At 38.4% G+C, this 17,426-nt stretch overlaps 1 protein-coding gene and 1 long non-coding RNA gene across 3 annotated transcripts in view; both read left to right on the plus strand.

Moving 5' to 3' along the window:
• Positions 1 to 1,088: 1,088 nt before the first annotated feature.
• On the plus strand, positions 1,089 to 1,820 carry LOC113172302. The gene is made up of 3 exons (XR_003299743.2): positions 1,089 to 1,203; positions 1,333 to 1,406; positions 1,698 to 1,820. It is a non-coding gene; the product is annotated as an uncharacterized LOC113172302 (long non-coding RNA).
• A 4,518-nt stretch (positions 1,821 to 6,338) lies between these two features.
• LOC113171744 (epidermal retinol dehydrogenase 2) overlaps positions 6,339 to 17,426 on the plus strand; it is a 31,215-nt gene continuing 20,127 nt past the window's right edge. Inside the window, exons 1-6 of one of the 2 annotated variants that reach the window (XM_026374354.1) lie at positions 6,339 to 6,692; positions 7,246 to 7,573; positions 8,579 to 8,710; positions 9,482 to 9,581; positions 14,761 to 14,905; positions 17,223 to 17,348. In XM_026374354.1, coding sequence (XP_026230139.1) covers positions 7,253 to 7,573; positions 8,579 to 8,710; positions 9,482 to 9,581; positions 14,761 to 14,905; positions 17,223 to 17,348 — 824 coding nt within the window. In that variant the 5' untranslated portion in view covers positions 6,339 to 6,692; positions 7,246 to 7,252. The remainder of the gene's footprint in view (positions 6,693 to 7,245; positions 7,574 to 8,578; positions 8,711 to 9,481; positions 9,582 to 14,760; positions 14,906 to 17,222; positions 17,349 to 17,426) is intronic. The other variant, XM_026374353.1, reaches the window with a different exon arrangement.

The following is a 17,426-nucleotide window of genomic DNA, read 5'->3' on the forward strand; positions in this document are numbered from 1 at the left end:
AATCTTTTCCTGTCCCTTTCTGTGCTCCATGCACCCCAGCAGACCACAGCGTAGTGGATAGCAGAGGAAACCACAGAGTCATAAAAAGTCCTTAGCAGTGGCCTGCACATTCCGAAGGACCGTGGTCTCCTCAGAAGGTGGAGGCGACTTTGGCCCTTCTTGTACAGGGCATCGGTATTATTAGTCCAGTCCAGTTTATGGTTTAGGTGAACACCTAAAACTGTCCACTATCTCAATCTGCGAGTCCTGGATGCTCACCGGTTTGTGTTGTAGTGTCCTCCTTCGGAAGTCAATCACCATCTCCTTTGTCTTACTGGTGTTCAAATACAAGTGGTTGCACTCACACCAGTCCCCAAAGTTCATGATGACTTACCTGTACTCCAGCTTGTTCAATTCAATTTTTCAATTCAATTTTATTTGTATAGCGCCAATTTACAACAGAAGTTATTTCAAGGCACTTTACAATGTAAGGTTTAAGACCTTACAGAAAATATTTATACAAAAAATTATAGAGAAAACCCAACAATCCCATTTGAGCAAGCTTTAGGCAACAGTGGAGAGGAAAAACTCCCTTTAGAGGAAGAACCCTCCAGCAGAACCAGGCTCATAGTGGGTGGCCATCTGCCTCGACCGGTTGGGGTGAGTGGAAAGAGAAGAGAGAAAAGAACAGCAGGCAATAAAGACAAAACAACAGCCATCAAGAAACATTGGGCAGATGAACTGGATTCTGGAGATGTACAGCTCCAGGCCGAGGATACCTGCAGAAAAGTACAGAGAGAGGGAGACAGAGAGGAGGAAACACAACTACAGGAGAGAGAAGACACAAAGTTAATGACATGCAATGGTGGCATTTGCATTGATAGAGGAGAAAGGAGAGAGGAGAGGAGCTCAGTTTATCAATAGAGGTCCCCCAGCAGATTAAGCTATATCAGCATAACTAAGAGAGTCACCTGATCCATCTCTAACTATAAGCTTTATAAAAAAGGAAAGTTTTAAGTCTAGTCTTAAATGTAGAGAGGGTGTCTGCCTCCCGAACCTGAACTGGGAGCTGGTTCCACAGGAGAGGGTGTAAATGACCACAAAGGTAATGTCAATCACTCGTTGTGGGCGTGGGTCAATTGAAGCAGACTCACCCCAGACCATGTGTGCCGAGCACTGAGATTTACGGCAGACTCACTGCCTTCATGTTTCTTCAAGTTGAATGTAAGTTTGTATGTTACTGTAACGTTTATTATGATGTTGTTTATTTAACGTTATTTGGTAATGTGTAAACACTTTACAAATCATAGTTGAGCTTCTCTTACCTCGCTTACATGCATGTGCTATTTTTAGCTCAGAGGCCGTGTGTGCGTCAGTCAAGCTAGCGATGCTAAGATCGAAGACATTTTCCAATTATTGCACCCTTGGTAAGCGGAGCGAGGTATGTCATTTTGACTTATACAATAAGTGAACAAAAGTTTTAGAGAACCCGAAATGTTTACATTGGTTGTAATATTTGTTCTTTGGGAAACGAAATATTTTCACATGCTTATGCAGCAGTGCACATAAGTCATTTTTTTGTGTGTATTACCTTGTTTTATTCAGAATTTACGTTGTGTATTTATGTGTAGACATGTGTGTTACTGTGATATATGTGAGTTTATTTGCACTTTGTTAAATGTGAATGACCACTAAGCAGCAACTTTGTTCATTTTTAGTTTTCACGGTGCTTGAAGGATGCTCAAGTGTTGCTGGTCAAACTTCTGTGGATGACACCAGCAAATAAACTCACTGCACCCGTTAGAGACTCTCCTGTGAATTTTTTGTGATACCAAGGGCAGCTACAGAGGGGCTTGGTAGCTAAAGGCTCTGCCTCCCATTCTACATTTGGAAACTCTAGGAACCACAAGTAAACCTGCAGTCTGAGAACGGAGAGTTCTGCTTGGAAGATAAGGAACTATGAGGTCTTTAAGATAAGATGGAGCCTGATTATTAAGGGATTTATAAGTGAGGAGAAGAATTTTAAATTCAATTCTGGATTTAACAGGGAGCCAATGGAGAGAAGCTAACGTTGGAGAAATATAATCTCTCTTGCTAATTCCAGTCAGAACTCTGGCTGCAGCATATTGGATTAACTGGAGGCTCTTTAATGAGTTATTGGGACATCCCATTAATAAGGAATTACAATAGTCCAGTCTGGAAGTAACAAATGCATGGACTAGTTTTTCAGCATCACTTTGGGACAGGATGCTCCTAATTCTAGCAATGTTTCTTAGGTGAAAAAAGGCAGTTCTAGAGATTTCTTTATGAAGTGAAGGAGATATCCTGATCAAAGATAATTCCGAGGTTTCTTACAGTATTACTTGAGGCCAGAACTAAGTCATCAATGGTGAGAATGTGTTTAGACATAGTGTCTCTGAGATTTTTAGGCCCAAACAGTATAACCTCTGTCTTGTCTGGATTTAGGAGAAGGAAATTGGAGGACATCCAGGTCTTTATGTCTTTTAAGCATTCCTGAAGTTTGACTAATTGATTAGTTTCTCCTGGTTTCATAGATAAATATAGCTGGGTATCATCTGCATAACAATGGAAATTGAGTGTTTCCTAAAAATATTGCCTAAAGGGGACATATATAAAGTGAAAAGAATCGGTCCAAGCACAGATCCCTGTGGAACTCCATAGCTGACTTTGCTGTGCATGGAAGACTCATCAATAACGTGTACAAACTGAAATCTATCCGATAGATAGGATTTAAACCACTCTAGTGCTGTTCCTTTGATTCCAGTGACATGTTCCAGTCTGTGTAATACAATGTTGTGATCTATAGTGTCGAATGCAGGAACTAAGATCTAACATGACGGGTATAGAGAGTAGTCCATTGTCTGATGCCAATAGAAGATCATTAGTAACCTTTACCAGTGCTGTTTCTGTACTATGATGTACTCTAAATCCTGACTGGAAATCTTCATACAAGTTATTGCTACGCAGGTGGTCGTACAATTGCTTAGAAACTATCTTTTCAAGGATTTTAGAGACAAAGGGCAGATTGGATATTGGTCTATAATTCACTAAGACCCCTGAGTCCAGAGTAGGCTTTTTGAGTAGGGGCTTGACTACAGCAACCTTAAAAGCATGTGGTACGTAGCCTATTTAAGGTTCCCCTCAGACACACAGCCAACGATAGCTGAGTCATCTGAGAACTTCTGGAGTTGACAACTGCTGGTGTTGTATGTGAAGTCCAAGGTGTGCAGGGTGAAGAGGAACGGTGAGAGCACCGTCCCCTGAGGGGCCCCAGTGCTGGAAACTACCACCTCAGACAGACAGTTGTGTAGCTTTGCATACTGTGGTCTGTTAGTGAGGTAATCAGTTATCCATGCTATCAGTTGCTTATCCACTCCTGCCCTTCCCAGCTTCTCTCCCAGGAGTGCCAGTCGTATAGTGTTGAAGGAGCTGGAGAATTCAAAAAACATGAGCCTCAAAGCGGTTCCAGCAGCCTCCAGGTGAGTCAGCTCCCGATGCAGCAGGTAGATGATAACGTCATCCACCCCGTCATCAAATTTGTTCAAGAACAGGTTTAACTCGTTTGCCAAGCCCTGATGCCTCAGCCGTGCCTCTGCTCTGTTTGTGGCCAGAGATGGTTTTCAGGTCTCTCCACACATCTCGAACGTTGTTCTGCTCTAACCGCTCTTCCAGCTTTTTCTTGTAGCTATCCTTGGCCTGCCTGATTTTGTATTTGAGTTCACACTGAACTCCTCTCCTCCTCTCTGTACCCTGAATTAAAAGCAATCCTCTTCTTATTTGGGGTGTGTACTCAGGGAGCAGATTACCAGGTTGTGATCTGAGTGGGTCAGTGGGGGTAGGGGGTTAGAGGTGTATGCATCCTTAACATTAGCATTAATGTTTTTTTTTCATTAATTTCATTGTGCTATTTCATCATGTACTGTGTCCAGACCTTAAATTATCTCCTCTTATTTCTATTATTGTGTCCTTTCACCCACTTTCCTTTGTATGCTATAGTAGTGATTCCTAATTAAACTATACTTTTTATTTCACATTTGCTTGTAATTTACTGTCAACTCTATTTCTTCATGTTTGATAGCACCTTTTGCACATTGGTCTATTAATTCATTTCCTTCCACTCCTATGTGACCCATAGGAAACTGACTGCTATGCCTGCATGTTTGCATCTATATACATTTGTCATGATCCCTGCCTGGTCCTGCCCAGTAAATTGAGTAGTAAGTCCCAGCAAGTTTTCTTTTTCTGCTCCACCACATTCACTTCCTTTATGCTCACAACTCTCCCTTCTGGTTTCCCGCCACTAATCACCCAAATCTGGAAAGTGGCTGGACAGTGTAGTGGTAAGATCACTGCCCTCTGTGTGAAATACTTGCCTCTGCCTTGCACCTTGCTTTTGTGTATTGGTCCTCTGCCCTTCCCCCTTAGTTCTAGTTTTTAGGATTACCTTGGACATCCCTTTTAAACTGGCATTTGGACCTGGACTTGTATACTTGGACCTGGCTCTGGATTTTGGACCTCAGTAACTCTGCACCTTTTGTTATTAATTCCATATGTTGAGCTCATTACTCTTTTATGTTTTGTTTGCCACTTTGTGTTCTTTTCATCTTGCTTGCAGCCAAGATTATTGGCATCTTACCTGTGTCCACATGAAGAATGCCAACCAGTCATCCACCATCTTGCCTTCAAAGACCATTACACCCCAAATCCTCTGCTCTACTAGTCGCTCCCTTCAGAGCAGAGCAGACACCTCCTGTACTCACCTCCATAGATCCCCACTGATGGTCTGCAGAGCTGACTATATCCTGTCCTCATCATCAACCATAACTTATATTCTGTGTATAAACTTCTTACCCTTCATTCCAGTGTCTGGCATTTTAATTGGATCCTCAGACCTTCCAACTGTGTTAATAATCTCAATCATTATATGTGTTGATGTGTATGTCTTCTGATAATTTCTCCATAATCTTCCCTGTATGTGATGTTAAAGCTATTGGTCTGTAGCTATTGGTCTATAACTCTCAGCCAGACATTCATCTTTTCCTGGGTTACATATAGGTACTATCATAGACTCTTTCATTTGTGGTGGTAGTTACCCTTTGATAGAAGATAAGCAAATACAAGCCCAATTCCAAAAAAGTTTGGACGCTGTGTAAAATCAACATGCACTGCCATGAATCTCAAAATGACCTATTTTTTTCCTTAAGATGGTACATCAGTTTAAACATTTGATATGTTTTCTGTGTTCAAATGCAAATAAAATATGGGCTTATGAGATCTGCAGGATTTGCATTCTTTTTTTTTGTCTGGATTTTACACAGTGTCACAACTTTTATGGAACTGAGTTCTAATAAATTAATACAATAATGGGTCAAGGGCTAAATCACTACACAAAAATATAAGCAAAACGTATCAACATTTATCAACAACAGGTATCGACTTAACACCTGTAAATAACATTTTAAAAAGTATTTAGGGATAACTGTTAATACACTATTGCAGTGCCATCTGATTCAAATTGGACTGGCAATAAAAGCAGCAGGAAGTTGATATCAAGCCGCCCCCTTTTGACAAACTGTCAAACTGTTGCAACATATCAGTGAATCATAAAGTAACAAAATACAATCTGTTCATTTGAGTACAGTGCAGTCTCCTAACTTTGCATTATTGATTTTAGTAATGTGAATTCCATAAAATGCTATTTGAAATAAATAATTTTAAAAAGTGGCTTAATTTACTTTTGTGATTACTTCATTAAAGTAATGAAATAACACTTTAATAAATAATAAACATTATTAAATAAAATCAATTATATTATTTAATTATATGCTGTACTTTAATACTAATACTAATTTTAAACTGATTTTCCACGTTAAATGTAATTAAAGTAATTATATAAAGAAACACACACACACATTTTTGCATGGCAGTCAGTGTGAGTACACCCATTGACAATGCATTCCCTAATCCTCTACTGTCCGGTTGGCCATGCTAATGCTAATCTACTTTGTTTCAATTTTTATTTATCATGTGTACTGCTATACCCTAACCCTAACAATCACAACGACCTGCCTCAACCTAAACTTTACCCTAACCAAAACCAAATACTAACCCTAACCCTAAAACCTAGTTTTAACCCCGATATTGCTCTTTAAACACCCTTCTTATTGTTAGGACCGACTAAAATGCCCTCACTTTGTAAAAATGTCCTCAGTCCAATGGTTAACAGTTCATGCTGGCCCTCACAGTGATAGCCATACAAACACACACACTCTGTAGATCCCACAATACATCGCGTGGTGGAGTAAACGCGTGAGGCTGGGAATGGTTTGTTGCCGGTCACGTGACACCTCCATGTTGCGTATCGCCTGTGTTTGATGTGACATCCTGTTTGTCTTTTTCTCCGCCCGTAGGCTACAGAAACGCCTAATGAAACCTCTACAGTTACCGGAGACAACGGACCAGACTGTGCCCAACCCACTTCAGTAGCTCCTTTCAGCAAGAAGCACAACGCAAGCAACACGTCCGATTGGAGAAGAACCTATGTGTCGTAACCTTGTGTGAGTTTGGAGCAAAGGTCTCGGCTGAAGCTGACACGTGTAACGTTAGCTTCAGTTAAGCAGGGACAAAGTGGACCGTTGTTAACGCCAGACTGACTCAGTAACACTAGTAGCTGCACTAGGACACGAATCTTGGTAAGTCAATTTAACGTTATGGCTTTTGTGTTCCGCTTTCTTGCAAAAAGTCGTTTGTCAAAGGCATTGGTAAATTGTGGCAAATTTAGCCTTTACAAGGACACCCTTCAAGAGGAGGTTTTTTTTAACCTTTGCCAACTTCACCGGTAAAGTTAGGTCAATCCACCTAAATCCACGAAAAAGCAGACATCCATAGAGTGAGCTTTTAACATAAATTAACCTGATTTTTGATCATTACATTTTACAGCAACTTTCTTCACTTACGGTCGTTTCAGAGCTTGTTAAAAAAGGGAATAGAGGTGTGGGTTTCCTACTTTCTCTGACGTTATTGCCAAATGTAGCTAGGTAGTTAAGGTAGAAATAACCAAGATGACACGTGCCGACTTTATTGTTTGCAAGACACGGTAGTCCACCTCTGCTGTTAAAACGGTTTGAAAGAAAAACACACAAAATTTAAGCATTAACAATAACAAAAGTAGAACTAAAGTCAAATCATTATTAACATTGTGCAATTATTTTAACTTATTACTTGAATCTTGTTTTCATTTCATAGGTCCATCATGAATTTCTTCCTGGAAACCATCCAAGTCTTCCTGCTGTCTATCTGGTACAATGTGGAATCTTTCATCCACCTATTTGTGCCCAAGAAGAAGAAGAACATAGCTGGTGAGGTGGTGCTAATCACCGGGGCAGGTAGCGGGATTGGTCGCCTCATGGCTCAGGAGTTTGCAGCTCTTGGCCCTGTGCTGGTGTTATGGGATATTAACCAGGAGGGGATGAAAGAGACAGCTAGACTGGCTAAAAACAGCGGAGCCAGCAGAGTCCACTACTATTTGTGTGACTGCAGCGACAAGAATGAGGTTTACAGAGTAGCTGACCAGGTGAGGTTCTCTGTCACTGAACAATGAAATTAGTGCTGTTGATAGTTACTGAGCTTCTCCTACACTTTTATAAAGCTTCCAGCCACAGGCAGCAGAACAGACACTGATGGATTTGAGTAGGTTATAAATACCATAAACCATAAAGCCATGGTTCTGAAGGTCTGTTATAATTAATGTTGACTTTACTTAACCAGGTAGGACAAGACAAAAAAAATTCTTCAGCAGGTCTCACTTCTCAACCTGATGTGCTTGTGTCAGGAGATGCTCTCTAGACAAACCCGACCATAACCACCATGTCTCAGCATCACACAGATGCCACATGTTAAGCAGTAACTGACAACTGGCAAAGTATAAGGGATTTTTATGTCCCAGGGTTAAAGGTAATGTTAATTTTAGATGAGGGAGAAGGCAAAGACAAAACTGTCTGAGTCTGGCATAGCCTAAAATGCTGGACAATGCTGTGTGTTTCTGTAGTTTGAACAACTCTTAACAATCATATAATCTTTCAAGTGGATCACACTGCTACATTATTTACCTAGACCGTCTGTCTTTCTGTTAATTGCAGACATTTATTTATAAATTATTTTCTTGCTTGGGCGTTGATAGTTTGTGTCACAATTAGTGTCATGGCTACCGAAACACACACATGCAAGTTAATACAATTATTGTTAACTAGTGAGCAACACTGACAAGGTGGTGAGTATTTAAACAGATATACATGAAATACACTAAAATACAATGACTAAAATGGTTACAGTCTGAAGCTCTTCATTAATTTATTTACTTGCCCATTTTGACAAATAGATAAAGCATTCCACTTGACATATTTCTTTGGTTGTGTAAAACTGCTTTCCAACAATGACAATTGTTAAAAGCACTATGCAAATAAAATTGAATTGAATTGAACATCATATAATGTACTTGGCCCAGGAAAACAGTCAACTGTTAATGTTCAGCTCTGTGTTGTACAGTGTAATGACAGATTTTTTCCTTTGCTCTGTGCAGGTTAAGCGGGAGGTGGGTGATGTGAGCATCCTGGTGAACAATGCTGGGATTGTGACAGGGAAGAAGTTCATGGATGCTCCTGATTCCCTGATAGAGAAGACAATGGAGGTCAACATTATGGCTCACTTTTGGGTCAGTCTGACACAGCATTTATCCAGACCAATCTACTCTCGATTACCTATACAAAGAGAATGGAAACCTATTTTTAGAAGTTTCAAAAAATTAATTGCGATCATAGACTTTGAATTTCTTTGGAGTTTTTGCTTTTGTGCTTTATCAAATTGTGGTAAAAGTTTATTGCGTTTTCTGTCTTTATCAGTATAGATCACCTGTATGAAGTGGCAGGAAAAAGTATGTGAACATAATGAAAGATGAAAGATCAGTAATTATTTTGTGTTACTATTTTAGGCACATTATATTTGTTAATACTGTTGACCTAAATGAAGATTAGATCTTGTTTAAGAGAAGTTTTTGCAGAAAACCACAAAATTTCAAAAGGTTCACATACTTTCTTGCCACTGTATTTAATGGATATCTGTTTGTCTAGCTTTTAGTAACTTCCAATGTCACAAGTCACCTCTTTCAGATGTCTCCCCCTCCTGAGTGCTCTTTTTTTTTTCAATTTCATTATATACCATCCATCCTTATGTCTCTACTGTTGCTTTAACTGAATAGACCTATGTGCAGATGAGGTTGACAAAATAAAGAACAAATAGTTTTCTCAAACATTACCCACGAGTTTATTAGCTTTGATGTAGATTTCTTTTCATAATTATCAAAGTTGTTTTATTGGTCAATCTTATACATCATACTTTACATTATGTTCTTTAAAAGTGGTCAAATCCCTGCCACCCTTTGTTTCTGTATTGTGTCATGGTTCATTTTCTTTGTCTCTCGACTCAGACCTACAAGGCCTTCCTTCCTGCGATGCTTGCCAACAATCATGGCCATCTTGTCAGCATTGCCAGTTCTGCTGGACTTATAGGAGTCAATGGATTGGCAGGTATGTGTGTCTATGTATATATATTTTTTGCCTCCTGCTCATGTCATGCTTGTCACCAATAAAGTTTTGTGCCATGGATCAATACATAGCATGGAAGGTGTCATGGAGTGAAAAGAAAAGCTTAAACCTTTCGCACAGATTACTAATCGATGCAAACTGATTACTTTGTTTGTTCTGTCAATTGCTTAAGGTTGTGGTGTGAAGCTGTTTTTTGTCTTTCTTTCTTAAAGCTCAAACAAAGCCACTACGTAAGGAATATATATATATATATATATATATATATATATATATATATATATATATATATATATATATATATATATATATATATATATATATCAGTTTTGCATAGGGTAATTTTAGCTACAGCACACAGGGTAACATGAGACGTTTTTCCATATTTCAAGAATGTAATTTGGTTCATAAATTTAACTTGGCTTGGTAAAGTCATAGTCTGTGTTGTATTTCGTGGAGGTGCACATGCACAGACATATTGTTGATCCTATGTTCACGTCACTGAATAATGTATTTACTATACTTCTTTTTAGCCATCACACATGCCTGACACTTTTCACCAGACAAATTGACATGATAACGCTTAGGGAATGGGGAATTATTATGAAGTGGTAGTAGTTTTTATTGTAATTTTTGTAATTCATATTATTGTGATATTGTAACTTTTATGCTGCTGTAAACCTGAATTTCACCCTTAATAAGTGAAATTAATAATTAATAATTTTTACGTTAATTGTATTTGTGCAGTACAAAAGAAAAGTAGGGTTTAGTGCCCCTTTAGGAGTGGTAATTTTTACGCTGGCAACACATCAGCAGTAATTCTTTGTTATTAATAAATGTCATGTGGCCACAGGATTGGTCAGAATCTAATGGTAAATTACATTTTGTATTTTTTTTACACTTTTTGTAAACGGATAAGCTGCAACACAATTCAATTCAATTTTATTTGTATAGTGCCAATTCACAACAGAAGTCATCTCAAGGCACTTTACAGTGTAAAGAGTATAATTATACAAAAAATGATATAGAAAACCCAACAATCCCATTTGAGCAAGCTTTAGGCAACAGGGGAGAGGAAAAACTCCCTTTAGAGGAAGAAACCTCCAGCAGAACCAAGCTCATGGTGGGCGGCCATCTGCCTCAATCGGTTGGGGTGAGTGGAGAGAGGAGATAGAAAAGAACAGCAGGCAACAAAAACAACAACAAGGAGCAAGAACATTGGGCAAGTCAACTGGATACTGGAGATATACAGCTCCAGGCCGAGGATACCTGTAGAAAAGTACAGAGAGGAGGAAGCACAACTACAGGAGAGAAAAGACCCAAAGTTAATGACATGCAATGGTAGCATGAAAATGGACAGAGGAAAAAGGAGAGAGGAGAGGAGCTTAGTAAATCAGTAGAGGTCCCCCAGCAGGCTAACTTATATCAGCATAACTAAGAGATGGTTCAGAGTCATCTGATCGTACTCTAACTATAAACTTTATAAAAAAAGGAAAGTTTTAAGTCTACTCTTAAATATAGAGATGGTGTCTGCCTCCCGAACCTGAACTGGGAGCTGGTTCCACAGGAGAGGAGCTTGAAAGCTAAAGGCTCTGCCTCCCATTCTACACTGGAAACTCTAGGAACAACATGTACCGTATTTTCCACACTATAGGGCGATCCAGATTATAAGGCGCACTGTCATTGAATGGTCTATTTTAGAACTTTTTTCACGTATAAAGCGCACTGGACTAAAAGGCGCATTAAGCGAAACAAAACAGTCAGATAAGTCAGTCAGTTAAACTTTATTCAACGCTTTCACCATAACTCCCAGACTTGTTCAGTTGTAACGCATGAAAAGAAAAACACAATCTGAGACTGCTAAATCAAACAAGCGTATTGCCTTGAGTTTAAAGTCTGTGTTGTAAGTGTGTCTCTTGACAGGTGGCATTTTGAGGTAATATTATGATGAAGCACCGCATGTATTACTCTGCGATGCTGCTGACTACGATATCCGTAATATTGCAAGCGGTGCGGCTTTGTAGTTTACTAAAGTCGTACTAAGTTACTCGAATAAATTCAGATATAAGGCGCTCTGGTTTATAAGGCGTCGTTTTGTGAAAAGATGGAAGGATTTTAAGTGTGCCCTATAGCGCAGAAAATACGGTAAACCTGCACTCTGAGAACGGAGAGTTCTGCTTGGAAAATATGGTACTATGGGGCCTTTAACATAAGATGGAGCCTGATTATTAAGTGCTTTATAAGTTAGGAGAATAATTTTAAATTCAATTCTGGATTTTACAGGGAGCCAATGGAGAGAAGCTTACATAGGAGAAATAGGATCTCTCTTGCAGCAAGATCTAACAAGACAAGTATAGAGAGTAGTCCATTGTCTGATGCTAATACAAGATCATTAGTGACCTTTACCAGTGCTGTTTCTGTACTATGATGTACTCTAAATCCTGACTGGAAATCTTCATACAAGTTATTGCTGCGCAGGTGGTCACATAATTGCTTAGAAACTACCTAGAATTTTAGAGATGAAGGGCAGATTAGATATGGGTCTATAATTTACTTAAACCCCTGAGTCCGGAGTAGGCTTTTTGAGTAGGGGCTTGACTACAGTAACCTTAAAAGCTTATGGTACATATTCTGTTTGTAAGGATAGATTGATCTGATCTATGGACGTGCTGATCAGGGATGGGGTCTACGAGACATGTTGATGGTTTAGAAGAATTAATTACTGAAATTAATTCAGAATGATCTACGGGAGGGAAGCAGTCTAAACGTGACTATTTTCTCTAATAGTTATGATTTTATTTGTAAAGAAATTCATGAAATCATTGTTGCTAAGAGTTAAGACTCATTGTCAGCCTGGCTACAGTGCTGACAAGAAACCTGGGGTTGTTCTTATTTGTCCCTATTAATGAGGAGTAATATGTGGTTCTAGCTTTACGGAGGGCTTTTTTATATATTATTAAACTATCTTTCCAGGCTAGGCAATATTCACCTCCTTTCCAGCTTATGAGATCTCTGCTTTAAGCTATGGATTTGTGAATTGTACCATGGAGCTAACTTCCTCTGATTCACTACCTGTTTTGTTTGTTTGTAAAACGGGCTTCATCCTTTTTGCAGAAAGTGGTACAAAACTGTGTTTACCCTAAACGCCCGCTACAATATGGACTACAGTGGAGTTTGCACAAATATGAAGATGTTGATTGATGTATTTAAACAAGGCAGTCAGCAAATAGTATACATATCACTGATGTATCTCTTTAGAATTTTTAGAATCCCTGGAGAAATTGTCAGTTGTGGAACTAACTTGCATTTCTAGTCCAATGTTCATTGTAATCTTTAGTGATCTTTTAGTACAAGCAGTAGAAGGCAGTTCTGTTTTTTTTTTTGCTCAGTGTTGTGAGTCACTCAACTTCTGAGCAGCAGGCACAGCCTGAATGAAATATTCACACTGCTATTATGGTTCAAAACTGCATTATGCTCTTCCTCCCTATGTTCAATGTATCAATTTCAGACTCTGGTGCATAGAAATGTTTATTTTTGATTTACATGTAAATTTAATTAGATTTTTATCATTTTTCTCAGTCTACACCCAATCAGGCATTGATGATGGAATAATAGTGATTAGATGGAATCCACCACCAGAGCTGAAATTAAAAAAAAAAAAAGCAGAATTGTTTTTTATTATTAAATCATATTTATTATTTTGAATTATTTATTTAAATACACACTATAGTCCAAACATTTCTCCTATCTCTTGCTAGTGGTGTTATAAGACTGCATTGGGACACACTCAGATGTCCTAACCAAATGTGAGATAAGAACTGAAAGAATAAGGAAAGTTTGTTGTTCGGAAATCCTGGATATAGCACAGCAAGTAGTATACCGGACGACAGACTTTTTTTTGCCTTGCCTACAAATGGCCACCATTTTTAATACTTGATTATGCAATGGATCGTCATTAAACTTTTACCTTTTAGTGAACAAATATGTGGAGACAATTGAGAAATTGTGTGACTAGTGGCAGATCTATTCTTGTTGTTTTTCTAATTCTATTGACATTGGTAGTTGATTTAACTTCATCTTGAGGAAAGCTTGCAATCTTAAGGCAGTTCAGCTGGATTTATTAGGATGAGGATGGGCTAGTCCGCACCAGAGAAAACCAACATTTTGTGCTCTATGACTGTGTTGCTCTTTTGCCTGTATTATGCCTTATCACCTATAACCCTGTCTAGGTCAGATTATGTAACAAGTGTAGCCTTGGCAGCTGTACATGTGGAACAGCAGTTCACTGGACTTTCATTGGACTCATAAGACCAAACAAGATAAACTAAGAAGACTCAATGTACTCCAATGAAAATACCAATGCATGGATTTTTAGATAAACTACCATCTTTAATTGAATGCACATGCTGCGGTAATTAGACAAACTCTTTGGGGTTCACAAATACAACTGTTCATAATAATAATAATAATAATAATAATAATAATAATAATAATAATAATGTAAAAATAAATGTATTTATACAGCATTTTTCTAAACACATGTGACAAAGTGTATAACATAAGAAACAAAAAACTAGTTAAGGTTAGTTGTCCATCTGCCTTGACAAGTTGGGGTGCAGAAAACAAAATGCAACAACTACAACATCAGCCTTTTAAAAAAAACAGAGGATAGCTGGGGGAAACTCAATTAAATTGATCAAAGTTAATAGGACGTCATCCTAAATAAGGAGTCTTACTAGCTGCAAGAAAGTTTGAACCATCCAATTTTTGCATGTACAGAGAGAATAAGATTGGCCCCAACCCTGTAGCTTGTGGGACTCCGACTGTACAGAAGAAAAGGATGACTTGCATTTATTGCTGTTTTTCCAGCCCAGTGCTTCAGTTGGTCCAACAAAATGTGATCTACTGTATCAAAAGCAGCACTAAGATCAAGGAGGACAAAAACAGAGCACATACCAGGATCAAAAGCTAACAGACCTGTTAATGATGAGCCTTGATTCCTTCATTGGCACAATACCTCCGGGTGAGGTGAAGTTTAGCAAATATTTATTAGTTGTTTTCTGGACTGTTAAGAAATGCGTGAATGATTCTTGAAGTGACCTTTAACTGCTTAAAAGTAATTATCCTTTTCACTGGCTTCTTCCTGTGACCCCTCTTCTTGCAGACTACTGTGCCAGTAAGTTTGCAGCAGTAGGTTTTGCAGAGTCTGTGGGTCTGGAGCTGCTGGCAAGTGGAAAAGATGGCATCAAGACCACCATAGTGTGCCCATACTTCATCAACACTGGAATGTTTGATGGATGTCAAACTAAGTAGGTGTCTTCACACTTTTCCAGATTTGTCAAAAATTGTATATTTTTGTAGATTACAGGTTTATTACATTGATTATTCAAACAATAATTAGCACTGAATGTCTACGCTTAGATACAGATTTGGGTTTTACTTGTTCAGACTGCATTTACTTTGTTGAGAGGTCTAACCATGAAAACCAGAGAGCTGCTTATGAGTAAAAACCAAGCAATTGTAAAGCTTAGAGAAGATGGAAAAGACATTGCACAAATATTGGATATAGCTAGTACAACCAATTCAAATGTCCTGAAGAAGAAAAAAGAACACTGGTGTACTAGTAACAGATGTCAAGTAACAGATGTCAAATGGGTAGGCAACAGACATTGTGAGAGCTGTAAAGACCCTAAAACATCCTCCAGGGGGCAGGGTTGAAGGTATCACAATCTACTGTTCACAGAAGATTTCATGAACAAAAAAACAAAAACCAGAAGATGCAGACCACTCATTAGCAAGATGAACAGAAGGAAAGGCTAGAATTTGCCAAAAAGTACAGAGATGAGCCTTAGAATTCTGGGATAAAGTTTTATAGACTAATGAGACAAGGATTAACCTTTACCAAAATTATGGTTTGAAAGTTGGAAGAAAGACTGGATCTGCTCATGACCCCAAACATACAGTACAAGCTTATTTGTATAACACATTGGAGGTAATGGTATTGCTTGGGCTACATAGCTTCTAGGACAGGCTCATTAATCTTCATTGATAATGTAACACATGATGGTAGCAGCAAATGAACACAGAATTCTATGGAAATGTTTTGCCATTAAAGAAAAACGCAATTAAATTGATTGGGACATCCATCATCATGCACCAATTTAGTGACCCCAAAACAGACTGAAGACTGACTACAAGGTTTTAGACTGGACAAGTCAAGTCATATCCAGACTTAAACCCTATGGAGCATTTTACATAAAGTCTCCTAAAGAGGAGACTGAAGGGAGTAACCGCCCAAAACAAACAACAACTGAAAGAGGCTCCAGTGAAAGCCTGAAAAAGCCTCACAAAAAAAGAATGCAAAAGTTTAGTTATGTCAGTGGGTCACAGGTTTGATGCAGTTATTGCAGGCAAAGGATTTGCAGCAAAAAAATCAAAAAGTCTTATTCACTTCAATCTATTTAAGTCTACATTTTCCCAATATTTTTGCTCACATAAAAAATGGGTGCGTTCAAACAAAAGGTGCTATCTTCTAAGTTGTGTATCTGATCAGATGTAAACATCTGAAATAAAAGCTGAAACGTGATCTTTTTTCTCATATTTATCTTTTGATGTCTAACTCAATAGTTTTCAGTCTACAGCAAAAATAAAGGAACTGGGCTCACATTTGATATACTTAATATATAGGTAGTGGCAGACCTACTGAAGGTTAGCACTGTTCTTTTACTTGTTCTCTCCCATTGTTTTTGCTGCATTGGGAATTTTACCATAGTAGTCAAACTATGCATTAATGTGTACTGAGGTCTAGGATAACACCCCTCATAGAGATAATTGCTGGGCTGTAGACTCTTAATGTTTTCTAAATGTATGCACTCAGTATTTAATCGATAACATTGAATTATAAATAAAGCAAACTAGTCTGATGACCTTGAAGTTTTACATTTAACATAGTTATGCATAACTCAATATCCTGAGTTTGATGCATATTGCAGTAGTCCATTCTTAAGTGTACTGTGGTTAAAGCAGTGGTTCCCATCTGGTGGCTTGTGGTGCATAATTCTGTTGTGGTTTCATACTATAGAGACCACATACAAAGGCATGTCAAGTCGCTCAAAGAAAGAAGAATGAAATAATTTATTTTCACATGAAGGATATTTCAAAAGCACTGCTTTTACTTTGAAATACTGTTTTGCGTAGAGCTACTTCACAAAATACACTTGCTAGCTCAACATATTGAATTTGTTTTTATTTCATAGAAACTGCTCTAATTTTTTTATATGCTAAAAGTTATTTTACACATTCTAAAAATTCCTAAAGGCAGAATGCCTTGGGTTTCTGATAATGGACCACAGGCAAGACCACTAGGAACCACTTTTTTATGGCGCTATGACGGTCTCTATGAGCTGTGTGCCGCAACCACTGCTGCTGTAACTGTTACCTAATTATAATGGGCAAGGTCAGCAGTCCAAGCCTTTCCCTTTTACCTTATGCAATATCTTTGCCTCATGTCTCTATCTCTGCTCTAAGCCACATAGTCTCACAAGCAAACAAGAAACTTAATTGTGGTAAGTGGGTCAGTGATATTAATGCTGTTTTTTTTCTTAAGCAATCTTTTGTCTTCATCAGGTGGCCAAGACTGATGCCAATTCTGAAGCCAGACTTTGTAGCCAAGAAGATCATTAATGCTGTGCTCACAGATCAGGTCTACGTACTGCTGCCCAAGAGCATGTACTTCATTGCTGCTCTCAAGAAGTTAGTGTCTGCTTTTTCTCTTACATATTTCTGCACTGATGTAGCACGTCATGGCAAGAACAAGTATTCGTCATAAAA

The sequence above is a fragment of the Anabas testudineus genome, chromosome 17 (assembly GCF_900324465.2).
Source record: "Anabas testudineus chromosome 17, fAnaTes1.2, whole genome shotgun sequence".
Classification (NCBI taxonomy): Eukaryota; Metazoa; Chordata; class Actinopteri; order Anabantiformes; family Anabantidae; genus Anabas; species Anabas testudineus.